General features: G+C 38.7%; 1 protein-coding gene across 1 annotated transcript in view; it reads right to left on the reverse strand.

The window, feature by feature from the left end:
- Positions 1-5789: 5789 nt before the first annotated feature.
- LOC114466638 (phosphatidylinositol 3,4,5-trisphosphate-dependent Rac exchanger 1 protein-like) overlaps positions 5790-23183 on the reverse strand; it is a 33598-nt gene continuing 16204 nt past the window's right edge. Inside the window, exons 2-4 of the mRNA XM_028452228.1 lie at positions 6456-6521; positions 6190-6312; positions 5790-5924 (exon numbers count right to left, since the gene is read on the reverse strand). Of these exons, the coding sequence (XP_028308029.1) occupies positions 5790-5924; positions 6190-6312; positions 6456-6521 (324 nt within the window). The remainder of the gene's footprint in view (positions 5925-6189; positions 6313-6455; positions 6522-23183) is intronic.

Genomic DNA, 23183 nt, shown 5'->3' on the forward strand with positions numbered 1-23183 from the left:
TAGACTACTGCGTTTACCACACAGGCAGAAACATCAACACGCCCAAAGCCACATTTAGTCCAAAACACCACTGGGAGCAACAGCTGGGCCGACATATGGTACGAGAGCCCCGTACAGTCAATGTGAGTTCAAACAACACGCAGCGAGAACCATCATTTTGGTGTGACAGCGACAGGGTGAAGGTCTAACCTGTGCAGAGGCTGGGGTTCTATTCATGGTTTGACACATTAATCACACCACTGAAGATGCAAATCCAAGGTAACAAGGGGGCCTTCACCCCTGGGGTTCAGCATCACTCATTAGCATATGAGTTGAAACCCAGTGAACCTGACGCTGAGCACACAGTGCACAGTGGCAGCTGTCCCAACCTGGCAACCAATAAATACCATGCAACACAGACAAGTTCTCCTTTTTACATTTGAACTAAATATGCAGACTTATGTTGCACACATGAAAGAAAATTGAATTTGAGAGATTTTTTTCCTTAGATTAGTCAGTGTTACTAACCACTGTTGCTATGACTTGTAATGTCTCAATAATTACAATCACTGCTCAAATTCAAAGAACAAACCCTTTTTTAGCCAATTATCTCAATTCTAAAGGTCAATGCAGACTTCATTATTAGTGTGAAAGTCAATCAGGTATGAAAATGTAAATTAAATTATACACACAATCTTACACACTTGATATAAAGAGATTTTACAGAACCAAAAATGCTTGTTTTTGGACTTTGAGGAATCTGTGCAGGTAAACAAAGACAGACTTTATAGTTTTGTAGCTGAGAACAAACATCGCTACATTTACAATCTGGGTCTGTGGTTAGTTTTGTGTTTAGGTTTCATGCTGATGTTCTGTTTTTCTAGTCGGGCATTTGGTTTGGGTTTTGTCTCATAATTCAATGGTTGAGACTCTTTTTCAGTTGGAGTTGTTTTGTTTTATGATCATCATCATTTTTTTTAGTTTGAAATTTATTTTGTTGTTAGTCTGTGTTGGTTTTCTCCATGCATCATATATGGACTTCAAATCTACTTCCACCGTTCTCTTGCCCGCCTTCTTCTCCTTCTGCATTTGTGTCCACCTCAAAGCCTCAATCCTCTCACGTGCCTTCCTAGATAACTAGTTTCAATATTAAAGACACACGAAGCCATGACTCATCTGAAGCTAAATAACACTCAGCTGGTTTTGGCGCACAACAACAATATTAAAATGAGGGTTTTTTTTGTTTGTATCACCATTAATTTTACATAGAAATTAAATAAAGTACACCACAAGCTAGTGATATCTCAGACAGGACAAGTTGTGTTTCGGTTTAATCAGTTTACCTTTGTATTGTATTTAAAATTAGATTTCATTTGATTAAATCTTTTTTAAGCTAAATGATCCGACTCAATATCCCTGAGAGGTATTGAATAAAGCGGGTTATGTTCAAACTCTGAGTATGTTCGGGCTCAAATGAGGGAAACTCTGAGTATCCCATTCCTAAACGCAAGGTATCTTCTTTGAGTATGTCACCATGGTAACATTGTCCGTGAACTAAACCTGCTCAGTGGCAGATTTTATCAAAGAAACCCTGGGTTTATACCTGGCTCTGCCCACCTGAACACCGCTTCTCAAGGAACACTTTTTTTAAAACTTTTTTTTCCTCTTTATAACATTGTGGATGCAGAGCATTAAGTGAAAGACACTGAGAGGTTGATCTGCATTAAAACGCCTACTGACATCTGTAGGAAAGTTCCCTGGATACAAACCTTTGAAGTTATGGTGGCGCAGTGAATTATAACACCGCTGCTTAGAAGCAAAGGGTTGCGGGTTCACAGCCCGCTTCAGTCTTTTTTATGACATATTTTTTGGACGTCGAGATGACCGGCGTCAATATTACATTAAAAATCAATATAAGTGATGCATTATCAAGCAGCAGTCACTGTCTTTATATCCAGTGTAACAGGAGGGCTCTCTAGGCAGCCATCCTATGGTGCTGCCACGTCTCCTCAGACACATTTTATTCATATTGTTCCCCGCTCGTCACGTCACTGAAGCGATTAAGTGATGAAGTGACCAAAAAGCGTGACAAATCATGGGTGATTTAAGCCATTATAGTCACTGAAGGTGCGTTTTGTGTGAACGCACCTTTAGAACAGGCTCATATTCCTCAAACGGGGCTTATTTCACCCATCAGGGTGAATAAATCACTCTCTTCCGGGTGGTTACCATGGTAATTCGTGTAACCATCAATCCATTGATGATGGCTTTTTATCGCGTGCGTGCACATAAGTAACCCAAGGTTTACATACTCAGAGTTGATTGACCCACTTCATACCAGCTGTAATGGAATCCGATACCCAGAGTTTCCCATGGTGGGGTATGTTGACCCAGAGTTTATGAATAGATTCAGAGTTTGTTAACCCTACTTTATGGAATACCCCTCTGATGACATGTCATCAAGCCATGGTGAGTCATTTTTGTTCTACGAGATCTTGTCCTGATGGTAGGAATATAGTTTGAAAAGAAGTGTGTAAAGTTGTTGCAGCATAAACAAAATATAATTTCCCAACAATAACTAACCAATCAGACACACGAATAGCTGGTAAAGCAAACATAATCAGTATTGTTTGCTTTTTTCCTCCTGTTATTTAGCACAGAATCACAAACGTATGGAAATTAAGCCACAAAAGAGAGACGTATTAATGTGACATTATGAAGCCTGCTTGTATCAAAGCTGAACTTTAAAGCTTTTACTAGAATTCTGATGTTGAATCTGGGTGAATGTTACAGAAGCTCCAGTTTGGCTCGTTCTTTAATTGGACGACTTCACTGTGAACAAAAATAACCACTTTTTGAATATGATCACAAACGCAGCACGCCTCTTTGCTACCATGGTTTACCCCTGAAGGCCCGCTCCAGGTTATTTCCTTTCCACTGGTGAAAAAAACAAACTACAAAGACATCCCCATGTACACTTCAAGTAGTGTGTTAATCTACACACAACTGGAATGAAGTTTGGAGTAGACACTGTGACGACGATGACAGTTGGGCTATTCTGGGTACCGACGTCAATTTTACCTTTGATAAACATCAGTCTTATTTGAATCCCCATTAGTAGAACATTATTCCAGGGGTTCAGATGAGAAGCTGTTATCACACCCAGTCAAAGCGTAATGGGCGTAGTTTAGAGGTAACACAATGACATGTCTGTTGCCACTCGCACACAGCTTGTACACACATTCCTCGAAATAGAGCAAATATTGATGTCTGTGATTTCTCCTCTACTGTGAGTCACTTTTACCTCGGCAGGGTTTGAATCATTCTGAGCAAACCGTGATCTTTAAATGACAGCTTAACAAATGTGTGTATTCAGTTGGAAGCAAAGGAGAGGGTTGCCCAGAGAAGTGCGCGTTGTTCTCCAACGTAAGCATTGACAGTCCCCGTCAGAAGGACAAGTTGTTCATTTCGTCCTCTTCAAAATAAAAGCCTCAACTTCATTGTGTTCTGTGTGTGGCTTCCTCAACCATCTTGACTTTGAATTGCAATGAATCCTCTTATTTTCCTTCTCTAACTGTGATTGACAGACAAGTCTTGTGGAACAATGAGGGAGGTTAATCCAATCCCAGCCATGGTGTCGACCCCCGCTTTAGAGGTCAAAAGCCCTGACTGGAGGGCGCCAGTTGGGGCCAGCTGATTTGCTGAGAGGTGTTGGTGCAGAAGGAGACAAAGGTCACAGAGGTCAAAGCCGGCTGCAATGGATACATGGTGAGGGAGGCAGTGTCGCAAGCTACACATTTATAATATCACACACAGCGTCAAGTGTATCATACGACATGTCTTTATCTTAGAAGCTTCACTGGAACCTCTTACAAATCTAATGAAATTTAACAGTACAGCCATCATTGTATTTGGCAATTCAAAATTGCCAAATATATTGTTCTCATAGGAGTTATTATTATTATTATCCTTTTTCATGGAATTCCTCCTAGGCTATTAATGCAGCACTAATGACACATATGTCATCTCATAGGGGCAATGTCAAAAATGTGCAGTCGACCTTTTTTGGAGCCAAAATGTCAAGGTCAAGTCAAGTGTCAAGTGTTTGTAATTTTTCAATTATCAAATACGTATTTGCCTTGCGAATACAGGTCTTGCCTAGTTTTATGAATTAGTATTTCGTGCGCACAAATTAGTATTTTTTTTTTTTACCATGTCATTACTGGGGCTCCAATGAGTTCACCCTGAAACAGAATTTGATCACTTTTGAAGCAGAAAATCAGAGGCTATACTGTGAAAGTTAATAATAATCACAAACAAAACCAAAAAAATAGGGTCCTCCCCTGGATGAATGGCCAACTCAGTACCTGATACCACAGCACACTTTCAGAGGACTAATAGAGTTAATGGGAAGAGGCTCATCTTCTTCCCTGTAATGCATCTCTCTGTCTCTCTTGAGACACAGATATTCCTTCCTGTCCTTCATGCCCTGGTTTAGGTTTCATTAAAACCAAATGGCAGAAGAAGCACCAGTATTGTTTCCAGCGTTTAGAATTCAAAGCACTTGCTGCTTCCTTGTCAAGCACAACCACAGCCTGATGGAAAAAACATGTCGGGCTCCTTAAATCAATTCTCCTCGCTGGCACTCAGCCCGACAGGCTGAATCACTGTGACAGCTCACACATGTGATTCATTTTGATGAACCATTCAGCTGTGATCTATGGACCGGTTCACAGTTCAGTGTCACTGATGAGACTGATAGTGACCCATACAAGGGCAAACAGGTCTCTAAGTTATCCTAACTCGTTTGTATGATTTACATATTCATTTATTTATTATTGGGTTTTAGGTACAGGTTAAAAAACATTTTGGGGTCTTTTTTTAATGGTTCCAATTTTACAGAATGGAAAAAAAAATCAAAAGGCTAGTGAAGCAACAAAAACTAACAATGAATATCTCTAACAACACAAACACACTGACAACAATCTAACAACAATAACAGTAGCAACTACTATCAAAAATTAACAACAATTAACACTATAACTTTCACACTTAGGCTCAGAAATGTAGGGAATAATTAAAAAAATACTGTAAATGTTCTATTGAAATATTTTTTTTTTAATTACCCATACATTGGGGTTATTTAAAATGACTCACAATTTCTGGATAATTGCAATAAATAATAGCCGTGAAAGTGAATATTAACTTAAATTCTCATGAAAATTTGTCACCCCTATGGAACCCTAACGACTAACATAACACAAACAACACCTTGGGTTTACATGATATGTGTATGTGTATCAGTTCTTTATCCACGCATCACTGAAAAACTTTAGAATTCCTGTTTTTTTTTTTTTTTTTTGGATATGCACTTGTGGGAGATTTAAATGAAGAAAATAAGATTCTTAAACATTTTGAACTTTATGGTATAGTTTGACTTTTTCTATTTCTATGTTTTACTAAACAGTAAGGATCAGGATTGTGTATAAATAATCTTGTGTCTATTAAATCTTAATAGTTGGAAATAATATGGCAAAATGTACACAAAAGACAAAACAAAAAGCAAAAGGACACACTCTAATGCACAATAATGTCATACTTCTGCTGCTCATAAGGAGTCGTAGCCTTTGCGTGTGGACGGTGATGCATTTTGTCCCTGAGAGAAGTTAAAGTGGATAGTTTATCAGAGGGATAAACAGGGAGCGAGAGGGAAGGACCAGCAGACTCTGTCCTCTCACTGAGTGACACACACCACCTCTTCCTCCCAGCGCACAAACACTTCTTTGTTTGTTCCCTGGGGCTAAATGGGTTCAAACAGAGGGGAGCTGGGAGAAAGGTGGAGGGGTGAGAAGAGAAGGACGTAGCAGCGTGGAGGAGATCGCAGTACAAACTGATCCAGAAAGATGGAGAGAAGTGGGAAGATGTTGGCATGGCAGGATGCACAGCTGTTGAAAAGGGAAAGTAAAAGTTGGTGGTGGGGATGGGGGGGTGGGGGGGTCTGAGTGAGTGTGTGGGGGGTGAAAGGTGGAGAGACAGGGAAGTTTCAGAAGAAAAGTCGAAAGAGGTTGTTTTGTGTTTCTTTTGCAGCAGCCACTGCACGCCCTTCCTGCATCTGTGGTTACGGGCTGCCAATGAAAGCAGGATGTGTTTCTCGGTGAGAGAGGAATTTGTGCATGCAACTACTGCACCGTTTGTGTGATGCGCACTTACAAACTGGAGGAAAATGTGTCCCAGTGCATGCTGAGGCTGGGGTTCGGGCTGCAGACCGGCCTCCACGGCAGATAAAACCTCTTTGTGCAACTCCAGGATGTCCTCAATGTTTGAAAACAGAATCTGCAAACAGGAGGATGATGTCAACGGAAGAGGATGTAAAGGAAGGAAGAGATAAAGGGTGGGAAGACGGGAAGGAAAACACATTGGAAGTGAAGTGGGGATATACAAAAAGTGGATTAAAAAAAGCACTGGGCTTGTGGTACCTTGACGTGTTCAGGTGAAAGACACTGTTGGTCATCGGCAGTTTGTCTGATTCTGTGCAAAAAGGCCTGAAAATTAAACACAAATGATGCAGAATTATGAATAACAGATAATTAATCAGAGGCTCAATAGAAAGAAAAGATGAAATGGCAATAAAACTAACAACAAGTTTTGCAATGGGAGAATAAGAAGTTTTGCAGGAGTGGACAGGGCTGGGGGACCCCTGGTCTGGACCAAAGGAGGAACACACAGGCTGTGGAAGCTAAAGCCTGAGGGTCAACATGGGGAAATACCACTAATAGGGTTGGGGTCAATTATAATTGTAATCGTGTAATTTATAATTAATTACAAATATGGTGTAATCATAATTGTAATTGTGATTTTAATAATCTGTAGCTGTCTTAATCGTAAATAAATTGTAATTGAGTTTAGATAATTGACTTTGTAATTGTAATTGCCATGAACTTTTGATAAAACAATCTAATAGGGATGCCCCCGATACAATTTCACGTCCGATATGTTACCGATATTGCAGCATTGCGTATTGACCGATATTGAGTCGATGCGATATCAGCACAAATCATACCTACTTTTATTACTTATTTTGTAGTGTGGAATGTTAGAAAAGACTTGATCAAGTGATGTCACTCAAACAGAGAACAATAGTCAGCAACAGTAGGTTACTTTGTTGGAGTGTGAACCACAGTCACCTATGGATAGAAGTGCTGGAGCGGAACATTTTATCGGAGAGCTTATATCTGTGATTTTAGTCATGCAGTTGAATAAAATCTGATATTTGTTTTCTTGCTGATATTGGACAATATCCGATAACAATATCTGATTGGGACACCTCTAATTTTTAACACTAAACTGGGGAACCATGTTACATGTTTACCATATTAAAAAATATAAATCGTGGGGTATACCGACACAAGAAAGGCTCAGATGCCCACACCAAAAATAATAAAACCTATAATTTCTTAAATTAGGAAGCTTAACAAAGTAACCAATAGATAGGAAAGAAATGAGATGATAGATATTCGTTTTTAGTGTATTTTACAGCTGATTTAGGACCCGTTATCATAAGAGATGCTAACAAAAAGCTAGCACAAGAGGAAGGTTAACTTTTATTAGGTTATTTATTTTTCAGTAATTGTGATTAATTGTAATTGAACTTTAGTAATTGAGAATGTAACTTTAATTGACTTTCTGAGGCTAAAAAACAATTGTAATTTAATTGCAACTGGAAAAAATGCTGGTCACTGTAACCGTAATTGAAATGTAATTGAACATGGGTAATTGAAAATGTAATTGTAACTGAAAAATGTAATTGACCCCAACCCTGACCACAACTGTAACTTTAAAGCTTAGCTGTTTAAACACTGCAGTGCATTTGCTACCATGTACTGCCACTGTGAGTCTTACTCTTTGAACATCAAAGGTTTAAATGACTGGAGGAAAAGGCCAAAAACATCTGAGCTATAGTCAGAAAGAATTGCATGTTTGTCCTTCCTTGTTGTGAAGCTCATGCGATGTAATTTCTCCGTCCCTCAGGTACCCCCATGCTTTCAACACCTGACATGTTTGTTCTAACAGAGAGTAGTACCATGGCCCTGACCATTCAACTGTGAGACATCTGCCACAATAACCCATTAATGGTTACGGCTCCTCTCTCTCTTCACCAAAAGTCAGCCGTAATGCGTCTTTTTCAGACTTTGGTAGTCTGCGTGCGTCCGAAACCTGCCAATCAGATATCTGACGTGGACAGCAGATGGGTGAAGAACAAGGAAGTGAATCTGCAAACAGTTCCTGATATTCCCACTTCTTGTTTTTGTCCATCCATCACACTGAAACTGATGGGTCTAACCTGCACAGTCCGCCTGCTCTACAAGTTAGTACGTGGGTAACTTTTATCAACATTGTTTACATTCATGTCAGCATTTAGAATAATGACCAATCTGAGCTTTTTCACAGGAAAGAACAAAGGTTTTTTTGTGTTTTGTTGTCATTGTGTATATTTTTCTGTCATTTTCTGCCATTGGTGTGTTTTTGAATAATGAATGAGTGGTTCATAATTAGGGATGCACCGAATATCGAATGCGGTTGTTAAGTTTTTCACTATTTTTTTTAATAGTGCATGAATAGCCTAGAATAATTTTTTAGACATGTTTTTTAAAGAAAGTAAATGTTTACTGACATTTCAAATATTCCAGTAGCCTTTGCTTTTCAAAAAAAAAGCACAACAAATTTTTTAATTTATATTAGCCCTTCAAATAAAACAAAACTCAAGTGCATTAAAGGGGAGGTATGATGAAAAAAATCACTTTATAATGGTTTTGCTACAGTGATATACATCCCTTTAGCCTCATTCAGAGAGACAAAGTTTTAAAAGTTCTGTTCCCTCCTCCCTTGTTATTCCATATTTTGTAAAAAGTCAGCTTTAAACAGGACAGGAGGATTCTGCCCACGTTGGCAGGTGACGTCACCTAACACGCCTCCAAGAATGTGAGCTCCTCCCTCTCCAACTATCCAACAGCTAAAACAAACACTGCGGTTTAATATAGAATATATGTATGATACTTTATTGCCATATGTGTAAATGCACTGCACTACTGGACGCCCAAATTGCACTAATTTTTCTGCTGCTGATCGTGTTGGGAGTCACTGCTTGGAGCCACAGACCCATTGTTTACACACATCAGCTGTTAGCACTCCATGCTAATGCTACACGAGACCCGACATTGCTTGTGAACTGAGGATGAAACGATGGGAATGTTTACGGATACGTGGCTCACAGCGCTAACAACGGACTCGGTTGTGGGATTGGACGGCTTCCAACTTTTACGCGGTGACGAACGACGGAGAGCGGTAAGCGGTAAGGAGAGAGTCTGGTTGTGTTTGTGTGCGGAAAGGAGGAGGAGCTGCTGCTGCTCTGGTTCACGCACTATTCCGACTCAAAATCAACAAAATTGAAAATAAATACAATAAATAAACATTTATGAAAACACCAAATCGTCAAAGCCCTTCTTCCTCCCTGTATCACATGAAAACCATGAGTTTGTTAATGTTTGTATTTATGTAATATTTTTTTGTGTTTCTGTTGTTATGTATATTTTTCTGTTATTTTTTTGTGTTTTGTAGTTGATTTGTGTGTTTTTAGCATAATTTTGTACATTTTTGTTGTCATTTTGTGACTTTTGTGATTATGCTATATTTTTGCGTTTTTGTGTGCATGTTGGGGGCCACACAATATTAAACTAGGGGCCGATGCACCTGGCTCTAGACCTGCAAGTTGCCCATGTCTGTGTTTTCAAATAAAAGGATAAAGGAAAGAGAAAGTGGGTCAACAAACAGGAACAAACATCTTCTCCATCCGGCAGCTTTCTGCTGTTGTGTGACAGCAGTCTGAGAACCAATGAATTAAAAGTTAAACACTTTCAAACCTTCACCTTCCACATATTTACAAACCAACATTAATATTTTATATCATCTCTTAAAGGTGGGACAACGTATCGTGCAACAACATATCTGATAATAACAAACGCATTAAAAAAACAACATGATTTGGTTATATTTCAAAATGGCATGAATTGTCAGTCTCTCTTTTTGCATTCTATTTGCACTTTAAAAAGGAAAAAAATGTCTTATTTATATTATTTATTTCATATTCCTATTGAGTTGAAAGGTCATACCCTGAGTAAGTATGCAAGTATTCCCAAAGTTAAAGTCAAATACCCTAAAATAAATAGGGTTTTTTTTTTCTTCAAATGCAATTTTCTTAGTTTTCATTTTTTCCCTTTTCAAAATATAGCATTTTTGTGAGCCCATTATCATCCATCTTATCTTATAGAATGCTCTGTCTTTCATCCCACCCCTACTATCTTGTTAGCTTTCTGTATCTATTTAAATCTATAACAGTACCAGTAACACCATATCCAGACCTGAAATTAAACTGACTCTACCAATGATGCATTGTAATGTATCCTTGTCTTTATTCTAGAAAAATAAACACAATAAAAGAGAGAAGACTAAAAAGGCAAAACAACTTTTCTATAAACATGGACTGTGAATAGTAATTACAGTCAATGTGCTGCCAAATGGTTAGTTAGCCTAAAAAAGCCATACACACCCCACAGTTAGGAAGAACTGTAAAACAATAATGGCAGACCACAGTGGAAAGTGATAGTGTCTAGAATTCTAAAAGTAGAATAATCACTGAGTTTGGAAACGCCACATTCAAAAAATATTAAAAAGATAAGGACGTATGCTCTGCTCACGTTGACCTGAATCTTAATTAAATAAATACTTTGTGATTTCTGCAATAAACATCAAAATTACCGCACATATTTTAGCCAAATTACACACCCTGTAAAAAGTACTGTAAATATGAGGTGTCAGCTGATAACAGGCACAACACTAACAGACACTTTCAATCCCACTCACACCTACTTATAATGAATGTTGTGAACCAGTCACATGGAATTGATACTTTATACTTTGTGGAGCTGAGTATATCCATCATCTTCTTTATCAGCTTATACTGATCGACCTCCCTGGACAACATGTAAACTACACAGAAAAAAATCCAGATATAAAACACACTTTATTTTCAAGATAAAGAAGCTTCTTTGAAACTTTTCAGTCAAAAAAAATAAAAATAAAAAATTGATGTAATCTGTAGAAAACCTCTGCAGACTATCAAACCCAACCATGTGACTTTCTAACTTGACACTTGTAATCATACTGTTTTCACTCTAAAGATAGATTTCAGCCAAGCAGGCAGCATTCCTTATCATTTACTCACAAGAAAAAGCAGTTTCTCTAGAGGCTTCTGCGTGAAATTCCCAAAAAACTACAAAAGCAAGAGTCCCTAACAAAGAGCTGCGACTGTGTTCATTACCATTAGTTTGAAAGCAGCTGTCTGATTTTGTAAGGAGTGAATTTTAAGCTGCTGGAAAATGATAACTAACATTTTTCAAACTGTATGTATTTTATCCAAAAGTTTGTTCTCATTCACTGCTGATGCCAGTGTGACTGACCACTAAAACTCTGTCAAAGTTTTCACAGATTGAAAGTTGTGCCAAAACAATGATGGATGTTGATATTGTGGCTTTCCATAGAAACACTCAAATACTGTTGAAATGTAATGTCTCGTGGAGTGACTGGAACACCATAAACAAACCAGAACAAAAATGGCATCAATAGAATCTGTCTTCCTCGTCTGGCAAAGAAACACAATAAATCACAATAATATCAAAGTAAAAAGATTTCTTAAAGAAAGTTTTCTGCTTCATCTTTGCATTCTTCTATGGGATTCCCAATCCAACAATGTAATGTGTAAAACTTTTATGAAGTTCAAGTCACATGACCGTTGGTCAACAAACCCAATCTTGCAAGCGCCAATTTCAACCTTTGTCAGTAAATTATCATGTTTTCCAGAATAAATACCTTTGATTTATTTTTTTATGAGCCCTAGACTATGTCTTTATGTGTAAATGTTATTTCTTGTCCCGAGCACAATTTCTACTATTTATTAGTCCTCCTGTACTCATCTGTGAGAGTCTTCCTCTGCTAAGGAAGCAGGAGTGGGTTTGGGTTGGTCCACAGGAGAACTCCGCAAAAACAAACAAAAAAAGCTGAGATTACTGATTTCTGACAAATATATCGATAATCGCAGTATCGTCATATCGTGAGATAATTGTTATCGTGAGCTTTGTATCGCGTATTGAATCGTATCGTGAGGTACCCAGAGGTTCCCACCCCTACAGCAGTCTGTATCGGTACAAAGTTGTAAACAAAACAAACGCCATTCACAGAGCCGCTGTTCTCTCATAGGTCAGACATCCCGAGGAAAAAAAAAAAAAATGCCTGGTAAAACAGCAATTAAGCATTCTCCAAAATAGGACAACGGAAAGTCAGTGAAGTAGTTGTACAGTATATGTCCAGGTACTGTAGATCTGAAACTTTGTCCATATGATTCTTTGGACAACGGTACAATATTTGCCTACTGTATATCACAAAGTCTGCACGATTCAGTTTAAATTCGATTCAGGGGCCTTCGATCTATGCAAGACAATATTATATACCCATTTAACACAACTGGTTACATTACACCTAGAAAACAATACAAAGCAATTTTTATGTTTTGACAATTTCATTGAGGAAATTTTTCAGACATTTCAATAAAAATATTTAGAAAAAGCCCTGTGCTTTGTTTCACTCACGTTGTTGGTCAATGGTTTAGATTTCCATCTATTTAACTGGATCCTTGCTTAACCAATAGATACAGTGGGACAAAAAAGTATTTGGCAGCCACCGATTGTGCAAGTTGTCCCACATAAAAAGATGAAAGAGGTCTGTAATTTTCATCATATGTCCACTTCAACTGTGAGAGAGAATATGAAAAAAATCCAGAAAATCACATTGTATGATTTTTAAAGAACTTATTTGTAAATTCATGCATAAAATAAGTATTTGGCACCTACAAACAAGCAAGAAATCTGGCTCTCACTGACCTGTTACTTCTAACTTATCCGTATTAATGGCACCTTTTTGAACTCGTTATCTGCACTAAAGACACCTGTCTACACCTTCAAACAATCAGACAGCAACCTCCACCACGGCTAAGACCAGAGAGCTGTCAAAAGCCGCATTCGCCCAGGATAAGTATTATCTGGGGACCCCATGTAATAAATAAATGACCCCCAACGTCTGCTTTTTATGTGGCACATTCGCACCGGATAACCGAAGCCTGAGATTTAGCTGAAATTTACGGACATCTCCGGGTATGATGTCAACGCGCTATGTATTGCGTAACATTCGCTCACATTGTTTACAACATGGCCAGCGCTAAGAAGAAACTGGACACGAGAAGAAACCTTAAAATTCATAAAAAATAAATGAAAATATGTCCCGTGTAATCACGCATCAGATCCTGCCCATTTCTGTCTAAATCACAGAGAGGCCTATTCGCATTGGATTAGTATTAACACAGGACCTCGGAGTTCTGCAAAATATAATACTCCTTTTCACGGTTGCATCATCATCGGGACATTTGCCTTAGCAACGCCCGCCGCCATTTTAAGAGGGGTTTACATTTGCCCGACAACCGCTATTCACACTATTTACAGCGGACAACACGAAGGTTTTACTCAATGTTGTACGAATATTTCAGCAGATTAGAGCAAAACGCCAAGCACCAATATGAAGGGAAGTTACATCTGGTTGGTTCAGAATCATGTCCATACCAAGCACCTCAACGTTCATGGAAAAACGACCTGACAACATGGCCAGATCTCCAATGGCCTGTTATTTACGAGTAGCTGATTAACAGCCCTGGCGTCAACACAATGAAGATGAGGACTTACAAAAGCTTGGATGCATACATTTTCTTTAAAGTAGGCTCATGTATGTGTTTTTGTGTCTACATAGGTCCGTGTCATCATGATAATTGGCTCGTTAAGCGATGTGGCTATGCTAGGCTAGCGCCGCTAATAATATAATAATAACAATACAGCCTAAATTAGAACATAAATGGGTATATGAAGCACATTTGTTTATTTAATATACTTAAAGTTCATATACAATCAACGTATTGCATATTTACTGGTAATTTCACGTTGATTATCTTCAAGTTAGACATACTAGTCAAACATTTCAGTCATTACTGAATAAATTACAATTTGAATGTAGACTAATTCATAATCTATGTCATAAAATCAGTCAGGAAGAAATTAGATCCCCTAAATACACAACCTACCATTAACAGTATGTCTACTGCAAACATACGACCACTTTGATTTTGGGCTCCATGTAGTTCCATCTACGTTAATTCGCCTCAGTGAATGGATCCATAATTTCTGTTTCTGGCCTTTTTCTGTCTGTATTCTGTAAAAGGCTATCTTTTCCTTCAGCCAGGCGTGGTCATGACAGCCAAATACTACGCAGGATTTGGGCTTTATACGATAAAAATCAGCCAGATGGCAAAATCTCCACCGTGATATCAGCGGTAAATAGCGGTTGTCAGGCAAATGTTTACCACTCTTAAAATGGCGGCTGACATCACACAAAAAGGTGTATAGGTAATTTGCGGGGGAATTTTTACTTTACAAATTACTGACATGGCTGATTTGCACGGGATTAACATTACAGACATCCTCCGCAATTATTACAAATCGCATGTGGTCCCTTGGTAAAACTAGTCCTGTGCGAATGGGGCTTCAGGATACTTTTTTCCCCACTGTATATCAATCTAAAGCGATAGATCGTTACACCTCAAATGCAGAAATGGTCAAAAAGAAAACAGATATACTGTATAATAATCAAACTAAGACATCTTTGAACAAAGACCAGTCATTTCCACAGTAAAAAGCTAAGCCAGGGACTACTGGGGAAAAACATTTGAGTCTCCAAACATGGGGCAGCTGTGGAGGCGATTATCTCTTCATGCACTGAGAGGCAGAGGGACGCAGCTGATGATCATGTTTACTTTCATATCTCCATCTCAGGTGACTCCTTCACCTTCTACTCTGACGTTAGCGCAGCATCATCTATCCAATCACATTTGGAGAAGGAACGGATGAATACTTATCAATCTGTGGCCTCATAGAATAGTTTAAAGACAAAGGTCTAAAGGTAGATATAGTGTACAATAACGTAGGTTCCTTTTTCGATCTTTGGGAGGTACGGTTTGATGTTATACAAGCATAACAATCTAAACATAAACAATCTATAGTATGCACCATATTTGATGAGAAAGAGAGGGACATGAGAGAAAATAAAAGGATTTCCCTCTAAACAAGGAACCCCTGAATCAAAAACATCTTTTTTTATAAAGTGAACGCAATACATTGGGGGAAAAAAGGAAAATTTGGACTTCAAAGTTATGATGTTTAAGGCATCTCAACAGGAGCCAGATTGAAATGGTTGGTTTGCTGTCTCGGAGTAAACCTGTAGCTGTTGTTGGGTGTTCCTGGTGAGCAGATTTCAGTTTCTATCATATATAATTGAAGGATGAAAAAGCGATAAATGTGTGTCTGGGTTATTACCAACTAATACTCATCCATCCACATTTCTGTGGTTGACCTGTTGGATCAAACAGAAAAGCTATTTTGTTAAATTAATGAATATAGGTTCATATCAAAGGATATGAATATACGCTGAGTGAAACCAGCAAAATATTGTGCACTACACATCGTCATATTGTTATGGCTGACGGCTGTAAAAACCCTCAGAGCAGCTCAAATTAGATTGCATGCAAAAGGCGTCTCATTAACGCCCGTTATCTATAAAAAGAATATGACATTTATCAGAGTGTAATATTGTTTGCTCAGATGGGACCTAAAATCCCATTTTCCACGTTCTTGGATTGGAGCAGTGAGTCAGAGCGGCCCAGGGAGGGCTCAGCTGCAGCACTGCATACATATTGCACACGATGCTCTCTTGCCACAGAGGTGACGGGGCCTGTGAGGGGGAAACGAATCATGATGCAATCCCTGAGGACACAAAACCACAAAGCTTCTTCACCGACCGCAAAGTGGCTGCCAAGTACAACACTAATGCAGAATTACATCGCTTATAATTCAACATCTTAAACCCAGGAAAGTCCAACCTGCGCCACAAAGCATTGAGAAAAAAATACCCGTATCAATGAAGACACTTTTATCATCCTAATAATTCAATGTGTAACAGGCTATTTTAAATCCTTTTACACATCACAGAATCTCCTTCAGAGACAAATATGACATGTGTTGAGTAGATAAATCATGACTAAATCTGTTGATAAAAGGAAAAGTTTTAGAGGTTTTTTCCCCACTGGTGAGGCTAGACTAGAGCATCCCACAATGCAATCGTTGACCATAACATTACAGACACCTGCAGAGAGAAGACATCCTAGAGCAGGGGTACCAACCTTTCTGAAACTGTGAGATACTTCATAGGTACTGTATAATCCGGCAGGGCAACCAGCTTGAAAAACACTTCTTAAATACTACATTTTCATGGTTTTCCTTTATTTATGGGGTATGATGATAAAGAAGGCTAGCGTTAACTTAAAAAGGTAGGAAATGTATAACTTTCAATATGCAACACTTTGTTTTTTCTAATTTATGCAATTGTTTAATTTCCTACATTTCATAGAAACACACTATGTTCCTATTTTACTAGCTACTAACAAACAACTTTTAACTAATTGTAAAACCACCAACATGTGTAAAATCCACCTTGCGTTTTTAAAACCTTATACATATATTATATATATAACATGCCACTGACCATACACCAAATCTGCAACACTTAAAAACATTAGTCACAATATTTCAGTGAAAATAAATATTTAAAGACGGTTAATTTCATACTAAAATATTATCACATGCAGCAGTACTACCGGTAAGTACTAACTGGTGACTAGAGCTCCTGAGGGCACCTCACATGGTCCATGCAGGCTCCCTGGTGCCCGCTGGCACCGCGTTGGTGACCCCTGTCCCAGAGTATGCAGGTTGATGGGAAACTAGCTAGTGTGTAACACAAAGCTAACATTTTCACAACCCTGGCGCCCCTTCCTTCACCCTCTCTGAAAAACTGCCGTACGAGTGTTTTCACACTCCCAGTGACAAAAGGCCTGAGATTTCAGGGATCTCACTGTCAGGCTGTGAGCGTTTCATTGTGAATTACTCTGCTTAGGTCCGGTATGGTTTAAGAAAACACAAATAAAGGAAAAAACTAAAATCAGTCCTGTACTAAAGAGAAAGATAGCGCACATACTGTAGCGCCAAATTGTTCTGTTGTGTTTTAATGTCAGCAGCTTTAACCAAAAAACATCAATGTTTCTACACAAAAATTTTCGTAACAATGCAACTATATAAAACAACTGAGGACACGTTCAAAATAACCCAAAGACAATAGAAGATCTGCTTGAGCCACAATTGTGCCTTACATGATTAAAAATGAAACATTTAGACAGATTAGAAAATTACCGTAAACAGGGTTTACAAATCAAGAGTAAAAGCAGTAAAAAAGCTCAGTCATAAACAGTAGAGAAAAGAAGAGCTTTTAACTTGGATTTAAAACTGTTCCCACTGGATGCTGACTTCAGCTGTTCTGGCAGTTTTTTTTCCACTTCTTTGCAGCATAACAACTAAAAGCAGCTTCACCATGTTTGCTGTGAACTCTGGGCTCCACTATCTGACCTGTGTCCATAGATCTGAGAGACCTGCTGGGTTAACTTAACATCTCACTTCTGCTGATGTTTCTAAGTCATGAAACCTTTCACCCTGGAGATGTTCTTTGGGTGGTGAAAGAGCCAATCAGCACACCAAGTTTTAAATAAACAAATTAAGATATTGAAGTAATACGACTGAGCACAAACACAGTGGTCATTGGCATAGCATCTTAACATGCAACAAGTTCCTTCTGACACTTCTTTAGTGCAACAATGGAAGCAAAAGTCAAAGAAAAAGTTCACTATACTATGTGGAGAAAACTATTGGGACAGTTTTGCCATTTCAAATACATTGATTTCAATATGGAGCAATAACAATAATTATTGTCTTTACTATCTGTAAAGCACTTTGTAAGCCTGTTTTTGAAAAGTGATATATAAATAAAGATTATTAGTGTATTTGGCAATTGAAAATTGAAAATTGCCAAATACCTTGTAATCGTTTATCGGAGTTCTTAATATTTTTCTTCCCTTTGTCCTCGAACTCCTCCTAGGCTATTAATGCAGCACTAATGACACGTGTCATCTCATACGGGCAATGTCATGTCTGCCATACCTCGATGAATAGTTCTTGTACAAGTTCGATGCTTACATTTATGAAAAGCTAATCTCAAGTGGAGTATTTTATAATTACACCGAAGCTGTACGACCTACCAGTAAAAAAGATTTCATATAACTTGGCCACAAATTGAGATACAGTGTCCAGACTGCTACATTGAACAACATTTCCGTTCAATGTGCAACCTTGACCTTCGCTCAAGGTCAAAAAAATATTTTTCCCTATGACTTGGCCACAAATTGAGAGACAGTGCTCAGACTGGTACCATTGAACAACATTTCCTTTCAATGTTTGACCTTGACCTTCGCTCAAGGTCATATTTAAGGTCAGTCTTCTGTTTTTCCTGCATTATATAACTTGTCAACAATGCCAGATACAGGTTGTCATTTTTGCCAATTTTCAATTGCCAAATATGTATTTGTCTTGCTTAGTTATTATTATTAATATGATTATTATTATTATAACAGCTTCCACTCTTCTAAGAAGGCTTTCTATAAACGCTATTTAAAAAACAAATAATCAGAGTTTACCATACAACATAGCATTTCGACCAACATGAGGCCCTTACAGTCATAGCAAAACACAATGAGGAACTGAAATTGTAAAATTGCTGTTGAAACTCACGTTTGTTGAAAAAACATTTATGTTTTTATCTTTCAAACAGAAAGAAAGACAATATGTATTTAGATATTGGAAATAATAACCAAGTAATGATTTACAGCGCTGTGGAGTGATGGACTAGACAAGAATAAAAATGGTGCATTAAACATTTGTCCTACACAGATCAATTGATGTGAAATAATAATAACTCTGATTGTTTCAGGAAGCATCAGGGAGCTGCTCAGAATGGATTCGGGCTAAGTGCTGGGGTTTACTAGAGCAGAGAGGGGCCAGACAGTAAGGTGTGAAGATGCAGATGGACCATATGCTGGTGTGAGTTCACTGCTCGCATCAATAGACATTGAATGAGCAACATGCTGCTTCAGTGTCTGCCTCGTCTAATTACCTTTCCGGAGCATTTATTGATCTAAGATGACTCAACGTTTAACTCATGTCACTTTGATTCACTAATATAAATAAGTAGTCAACAAAATGACAAGCAAAACATTTTTAATCCCATCAACCATCTCGTACCAAACTACTCACAGTCTCTCCTGGAACACTTTAGCTCACAAACGTTACTTCAAAGATGTGCAACTTATCACAGCGGGGGCCACAAAATGTGTTAGTCTGGTCTGAGAGCCAAATTATCAACATTTAGAATTGACATTTGACAGCATTAAGAATAATGACCAATCTGAACATTAAAGGTGCAATCCGCAACTCTCAGATCCCTCTCTCCCCCTCCCTCCCCGCTGCTCTCTTGCCCTGCCTCCAAACTTTCCAAAGTCCCTCCCTCAGTGTAGCTAACAAGCAAACGTTAGCCCCACAGCAACATCACAGTAATATACCATGCTCTGTTAAAAGTATATTACTACAGCGCTTCTCTCTCTTTACGTATGTGCACAAACCTCAGCAGCAGCAACAACACAGTGTCACTTACAGCAGCCCACACGGAGGCTGCTGCACGCACATGAACACATGCACTACAGAGTTCTAGTGTGAGAATTACAAATCAAACATAATGTAAATCAAGCAGCAGTAATTACCTTTCAAGCAGAAAAGTCACCAATTTGTTGTCATTGTGTATATTTTTGCTGATGTTATGTGTTTCTGTTGTTGTTTTGTGTGAGTTTTGAGTGTGTGCATTTTTGTTATCATTTTGTATGTTTTTGGAGTCATTTTGCGTAGTTTTGTTGGCGTTTTGTTTGTCATGAGTCGTTCTCATTTTTAGTGTTGTGTATTCTGGTAGGTAGCTTGTGTATTTCTGGAGTAATTAAGTGTGTTTTTCTGTATTTTAGTGTATTTGTCTGTAATTTTTAATGTTTTTTGGGAACATTTGCATTTACAGTACTTTGGGGAACCACCCCGCCTGCCATGTCCTCAGATCTGTGTTGAACATTGACAATATAACGCCATACAAATACAATATACTCTATTTACAAGTCTATGTGGACATGATTACAGTGTAAAGACATTAATAATAAATTGTCAAACACTGAAATTACACATTGTGATATGTATTCAGAAATAATGTCAGGCACAGGAGCTTTCAGGAGCTGGTGCTGCCACTAAAAAACACGTTTGTTTCTGGGTCACTGAAGAATGACAACTTCATTATATGCAAAGCACAAGAATGGAGTCACAGTCTGAGTCATCCTTGTGAACTCTGTGTTAGTGGAATCCTGAACTCATTGGACATGCAGCTTTGAGGCATACAGGTATTACAACACTGCCAACATTATAAAAAGGCTCCATCTACTACCACACTGCTGAACAATAGGAGAAACCTAACCAGCAATTCCAGATCAGAGGGAGTCTAGAGAAGCCTCAGGAGACTGTTGATGAAGAGAAAGGAACACCGTCAGGTCCCAGTGGGAAGTCTTGATAAGTGCCACATTATAGAGCTTAGGCCCTGTTTACACAAGAACATTTTCTCGTGAAAATGCCAAGGTTTTGTTGCGTTTTGGCATTGCATTTACAAGGCAACGGCGTTTTGGTGCTTGAAAAGAAAACTTTTTAAAAACCAGCTCCAGATTGGATGTTTTTAAAAACGCTACCCCCTCAGTGTTCGTGTAAACAGCGAAACAAAACTTTCTGTATCACAGGCATGCGCACTGCAGCGGCAGAGCCTCAGATGATAGCTTTAATCAGACCTACAAAGTTAGACCCAACCCAGCCCGTAGCCGTCAGAATACGACCCGCACCCAAAAAAAAAACGCTCTCTCTTTAATTCTGAACCCATTGCTGCCGACATTCATATTCACATCCATTCACGGCGCGCACACGTAGTCGAGTTTCTTTGATAACTCCGCTTTATTTAATAGCCACTCGTTCTGCATTAAACTGTAAACATGACAAGCAGTTTCATGTGATGCTACAACGCTACGTGGAGATTTAATGCTGCAACACACACAACGAGTCAAAAACTAGTAATTCGTGCATTTTATAACAACATTTATAATTGTATCAGAGGAAAGCCTCTATTGACCTCCACAGCACACATTTGTGCATTGTCTCGCGCTTACTGAAACACCTTCACCGCACAGCGTCCGACCAAGTCCAACCATGTTAAAAAGATTGAAATTAAGCCCAACTCTGGGTTCGGTCAAATATCTCTCAGTCGGAGTTCAGCTCTGTGATTGTCGTCAGAATCTGGTGCAGATATGAAAAGCATTTCTGCTGATTCAAGTGGCGGTGAAGTAAATCAACAGGATGTTGGAGAAATTCAGTTTAAATCAGGGGCTCATGCATGTTTTGAGACAATATCATTATCATGCATTTACATGCAAGTTCAGAGCGGATTAGGCAAGTAAATTGTACTTTGATTGTTTTCCCCAGTTTGTGTGTGTTTTCAATATGTTGTTTATTTATAATATCAGCTAGTGTGCGCACTGAAGATGGAAAAATTCCTTTTTTCTGTCAGCCTTGACAGGTAGAGGAAACTCTACTCAGTTAGCGGCACCCCAAACTGCAGCTCATGCAACTACATCACATTTCCCTTGCTGTTTGGAGTAACTCTAATTAAAAGTGTACTGTGAACGCAGACAGAGCCAAATCAAGATAATAATATATCAGCTGTTCTCGTCCCATTCGGCCTGAGTATGGGACTATCCCACTGTGAAAGCAGCCTAAAATTTAAATAACAAGAAAGAAGAAAAAGTGACTCAACTCATTTCAGAGCAAGAATTAGGTTTTTACAACTTAGACTGACCTTGACCTAGACAACATTCTTTCGCACAATCCACTACATTGAAAAACCTGATAAGATAACTTCTACGCTGTCCGTGTTGCAGAAAAAGACATGATCAGTTGACTTGCACCACCACGTTAGATCATCCATCTGATCCTTTACCAACTATGGTAGGTAGCAGGGTCAGAAAACCCTGCTATGGGTGCATTTACACTTACCTCTACATGAGTAATAAGGTCGGACTACAGCAGGTTACAATGTTAATTTGAGAGAGCAGTTCACAGTTCTCCAATGAGATGCAGCCTTTTATGAACGATCATACCCCTCTTGGGTATGATTGTTCGTAAAAGGATTGTTCTTAACTCCTATGGCCCCTTTTCAATTTTACTATGCGTCCCAACAACATCCAAATAAGTGACCTTAGCAAACTGAACACTCATCCACAGATTAAAAAAGCACTTCAGTACAAGTTGTCAAGACACCAGTCTAACGTCCACCCCTCTCCACCCAAGAAGAACCCAGCAAGGTAACACAATAGTTTATGTAATCTTGGGAATCCATTGGGAATCTGTCTTTTGGGTGAGAGGACTAGTGTGTGAACAAATTGAGAAACAGGGTGTTTGTGGAATTGGAGCCATTTTTGGGTCTACATGGCATGAAATTGAATAAATAGAAGCAGAAATCCTTTTTAATAGCTCTGGCACAGCAGAGCCAGAGTATGGCATGGTGTTGCAACAATGAACAGCCCCAGCAAACCTTAGCAGAGTTCCTTCTGCTGTAATTCACATCTCTCCCCAAATGCCCCCTCAAATAAAGAACACCCTTCCAACTTGCTTTTGTCTTCCAACCACTTCCCTTGGTGTTTTTCAAGAGAAACCCTTTTTGGCAAAACCAATCACCCAAACACAAAGTCTTCTTTGAACCCGGTCCATTTTTTTCTCTTCTCATTCACTTCCGCACTGAAGGACTCTAAACCTCTGAGCACTATGAACTGCTCACATGGGCAGAAACTAAACCCTACAGGGAATGAGACAGTGCTGGGACCACAGAGGATAAACACACTGTGATGTACCAGAGACTTCCTGATCAAGTATGCCCACTTTACAAGTCCATATCACCTCTTTTGACTCAATGATGGAAATGCATATTTATATAAACAC

Source organism: Gouania willdenowi, chromosome 7, assembly GCF_900634775.1.
Source record: "Gouania willdenowi chromosome 7, fGouWil2.1, whole genome shotgun sequence".
Taxonomy (NCBI): Eukaryota; Metazoa; Chordata; class Actinopteri; order Blenniiformes; family Gobiesocidae; genus Gouania; species Gouania willdenowi.